The 4,067-nt window shown below is 40.6% G+C and overlaps 1 protein-coding gene across 4 annotated transcripts in view; it reads left to right on the top strand.

The window, feature by feature from the left end:
- The first annotated feature begins 785 nt into the window (after positions 1–785).
- Positions 786–4,067, top strand: part of LOC106961293 (troponin T, fast skeletal muscle isoforms-like) — a 14,181-nt gene continuing 10,899 nt past the window's right edge. The window contains exons 1-5 of one of the 4 annotated variants that reach the window (XM_015054914.1): positions 786–847; positions 2,435–2,475; positions 2,708–2,721; positions 3,303–3,311; positions 3,741–3,911. In XM_015054914.1, the coding sequence (XP_014910400.1) occupies positions 2,456–2,475; positions 2,708–2,721; positions 3,303–3,311; positions 3,741–3,911 (214 nt within the window). In that variant the 5' untranslated portion in view covers positions 786–847; positions 2,435–2,455. The remainder of the gene's footprint in view (positions 848–2,434; positions 2,476–2,707; positions 2,722–3,302; positions 3,312–3,740; positions 3,912–4,067) is intronic. The other 3 variants (XM_015054915.1, XM_015054916.1, XM_015054917.1) reach the window with 3 other exon arrangements.

Below are 4,067 nucleotides of genomic sequence, written 5' to 3'. Positions count from 1 at the left end.
ACTTCAATGTGAGAAGATCTTACAAAGCCCCGCTGTATGCAATAGTCCACTGATGAGTTTCCTGGATGACTCAAGCTGCAGCTCATCAGAAATACAAATCAAATTCTGCTGCTGCTTTCTGTCAGACCTGAATTTATTCAAAAACAACGGTAGGAGAACAGGACCTCTAACGTGATGTCGGCTATGAAGGATGTAAACTACTGTCAAATCAAAATCTCTGCCATCAGTATCACTGTGAGAAACACACAAATGAACATACAATTAAAGAACAACCAATAGAGAACAACCAATAGAGAAGAACAACCTATTGTTCTTGAAAACCAAGAACAATAGGTTGTTCTTGGTTTTCAATCAAAATGGTTTTCAATCTCACCACTTTGATTGAAATTTTGGTCTAAACAAATCTTCTGAATGTTCTTATTTTTCCATGTAAACTGTACATTGTGCTTGTCTGGATTTGTTTCTGAAGCACCACCTGCTGTTCTCCCTGATGATCAGCGCCCATCTCCCGCTTCGATGAAATTTGCTTGCCTAATGCAGCGACACCAGAATAGCATCCTGCAGGCATCTTCTCCATTGCTCTCACCAAACTAGAACCTCCCTCCTTAGCATTCGAGCCTTCCATCTCCTTATTGAGCACTTGTGTAGGGCGTGGGTGCACACTGAAGATGTGGATCCTGCCCCATGACAGGGACGGACGTGTCTTCAAGCCCGACCTCTGTCCAATAGGGAGGTTGAACGGATCAAGTGTCACTATAACAGAAGGACATAATCACGGTGCTAAGTTTGCAGAACCTTACAGCCTGTCTTGGCCAACAGGGAGCTCACTTCATTCAGCTTTTCTGAGGTAAGGCAGAACAGGAGTGACTGCATGTGTGGATGATGGTGGGAGCTCAGCTGCAATGTCTCTAAACATCACCTAAAGTCAGGTGCAAACTGAGTCCATGTGTCTTAAAATCACTGTCACCACCAGTTGAGGCATCTACAAAATCAGAGCTATAGCTACTGGAAGACATGTTTGTGTTTGAGCTCTAAAAAGCAAATATCTGATGTGTTTCTGCTTGCCAGAAGAACTGATGATCAATGGGCTCACTGTACTGATGTACATCTGTCTGACTTTAGCGTGAGCATAAAATATACTGTTTGTTTAGCACTTCTTCTAATGGAGACACAATGCAAGCAGATTAATCTCAGTTTCTTGTCAGATGTGCAGCTAGACTTTGTTGTAGTTTTTGTGTTGTCATGGCTGGAGTCAGGTTTGACTCAGTGAGATGCTGAAGGGATTTACAGATGGCTCGGAACCTTAGCTCAGATTTTCTCCTTACCTTTAGTAAGCATGCACTTTTTCTCCACTACTGAAGTTTTTATTTGACAATTTTGCATGTGGACAGTGAAATACTGAATACAAGACTGAATGTGTTGGCATTATCCTAATGCCAACACACCTAGTTTACTGACATCACATTAAAATGTGGAAAGAAACTACATCTGTCAAACAGTTCAGGACTTCGTTGTAAATCCCAAGTAAAGCGGCTTCAGTCAACAAGGCGCCTTGAGGATGATTGAAGGAACCATGTGAGAGCAGAAAAAGTCCACATAAGGGAATGATGCTGGAGGAAGTCCAGAGGATGGAATCCAATATTTTACATCATGCAAAGTGAAACCAAATCTGAGATCTGTGCAGCTGTCATTGGGATAAAGTGGTGATGTCAGGAGGTTTTCACGGTGGCTAAAGAGATTTATAACGTAGACAAATAACCAAAAATTCCATCAGGCAATGGATTTAATGATGAGTAAAGTCGGGTACTGGGTGTTTATTGATGGATTTTAATGGCACTGTACCGAGTCAGCTGACATGCTCCCAGATAAAATGCTGAAACAGATTTAGAATGTGGAAAAATTGATGCTGAGTGGATACTAGCCCCATTATTGGCAAAAAGACAAAATCATCTTTAACACATAAACTGCTGATGGGGGAGGACAGCAGGCTGACCTGTAACACTATCACTGGACCTTTTTGTTCCCTCCACTGCAATATTAATCTCCTGCCATGGTAGTTAAAAACAGACTATTGGCATAAATCTATGTTTAGTCTCCTTCTCATTTATCATGAGAGAAGCAAATTCATGACTGTGGCTCAAATTTCAGTCCAACGTTTTACACCAATTATAAAACCAAGCAGTTCGGATATCATTCCGTTAGAAAGAAGTGTCAATAAATATTTAAATAAATATAAATCAAATGTAATCATTTTGTTTAATTTATTTCTACTAAGGAGGATAGTGTGAAAGTAAACAAGTTGGGGCTCATTTAGGGTGGGGTCTGCTGCACATATTTAAGGCATCTGCTTCTCAACCCTGAACTATAAATACAACAGGAGACACAGTTGCTCCTTAAAGACAGACTTTAAGCTCCTGTTTTCTTTGGTTTTAAGGTTTTAAAGTCTACTGCCACCATGTCTGACGCAGAGGAAGTGTAAGTCTTCTCCCATTTCCTCTCAGAAATAAAAATGTTTCATTACATTTGTGAGTATTTTTGATTAAACAAACAAAACAAAACAAAAATCTCAGCTTTTGCTTTAAAGCAGCTTTCATTTCCTCTTGAGAAAATTGCAAAAAAAAAAAATCTTTACTCTTAAACATATTGCTGTATTCTGTAGTAGTGAGTATTTTTTGATGCTAACTTATTTTTGTCTTGTGTTTTGCAGTGATCAGGTCGAGGGTAAGTAGCCACATTTCCTGTACTTAAATCTATCTATATTTATATTTACATTGTCAAAGTATCTGCCCAGGTACAATTGGGAGCTCCATGCTAAATCAAGATGACATTTCTGAACATTCTCTAACTGACTTTCCATTCCCCGTAGAAAGTTAGCACTGGACAGTTTTGTCTGTTTGCAGGTTTGGCTTGACTCGTCCAAATTGAAACTGTGCAGACAGAAATTAAATGTTTTTGTTGCTGTAGTATTCTTGCTGGTTGCAGCAAAAAAAATAAAAGAAAAAAAAAAGAAAGAAAATTGACCATCATGCTGTTTGAAATCCAATTGCCCTGTTTGCAAATATAGTCTTCCAGCTCTGCATGACTATCTGCAGTTGTAGCTGTCCTTCTGAGCTGAGCACATTTCCATCTGAAAAATGATTGTTTTATTCATCTTAAAGCTCCGATCAGCCCAGAATGACTGCTTTGTTTCGCTTAGCATGGATTCCCACTGTGCCCATCATTTACATTTATACTTTATGAAAAATGGGTACCAATGGGATGAAATGATAATATTCTTCTGCTCCTTTCTTTCTCGGATCAAGAATACGATGGTAAGACAGCCGGCAAACTACCAACCGTAACATTAAAAAAAATAACTCATTTATGATCCACTTGTGATTTCTTCCAGATATACTTTATGCAGCATGCTGTTTAACATTAACAGTATTTAAAATTAAAAACATATAAGTGGCAGTGCAGCTACAATCCCATTTCATCCATCAATGGTCTTTTTTTTATTTCTCTTTCCGATGTCTGCTGTCTCACATGCTTTGGCGCCATCTTGTGGAAACTGACCAAATAGCATTATCATTAACTTTCACACGTTCCCTTCCATGTCCAGAACTGAAAACATCCATCTCTTTCCCCCTTCTTCCTCTCCCCCGCTTCTATTAAATCTCTTGCTACCCACTCACCCATCTACCCCTCCACCCTCCACCCCCCACCTCCATCTCCACGATGATTTGCTGCATGCTGTTTAGCTGTAGAAGTGGAGGTAGTACAGGAGGTAGAGGTTGCCCCTGAGGCGGCTCCTGAGCCAGAGGCACAGCCTGAGCCTGAACCAGAACCAGAACCAGTGGTAGAACCAGAGCCAGAGCCAGTGGCAGAACCAGAGCCAGAACCAGAACCAGAGCCACTGATTGAGCCTGAAGGTATGTGGCAAGAAGGGGGACGGGGTTATTATTCTATCATCCCTTTCAATGCAAAGACCCCACTAACGTCTTGATGCTGTCTGCACATACTACCTTCCTTTCACCTCTGGACAAACTCAAGCACTCAGCTTTTACGCAGAGCTCAGACAGTGCAGG

This window comes from Poecilia latipinna, unplaced genomic scaffold (genome assembly GCF_001443285.1).
Source record: "Poecilia latipinna isolate Pla-1442-1.1 unplaced genomic scaffold, P_latipinna-1.0 Scaffold1286, whole genome shotgun sequence".
In the NCBI taxonomy this organism is placed as follows: domain Eukaryota; kingdom Metazoa; phylum Chordata; class Actinopteri; order Cyprinodontiformes; family Poeciliidae; genus Poecilia; species Poecilia latipinna.
The sequence above is the reverse complement of the archived record's forward strand: the minus strand, read 5'-3'. Positions and strand labels throughout refer to the sequence as shown.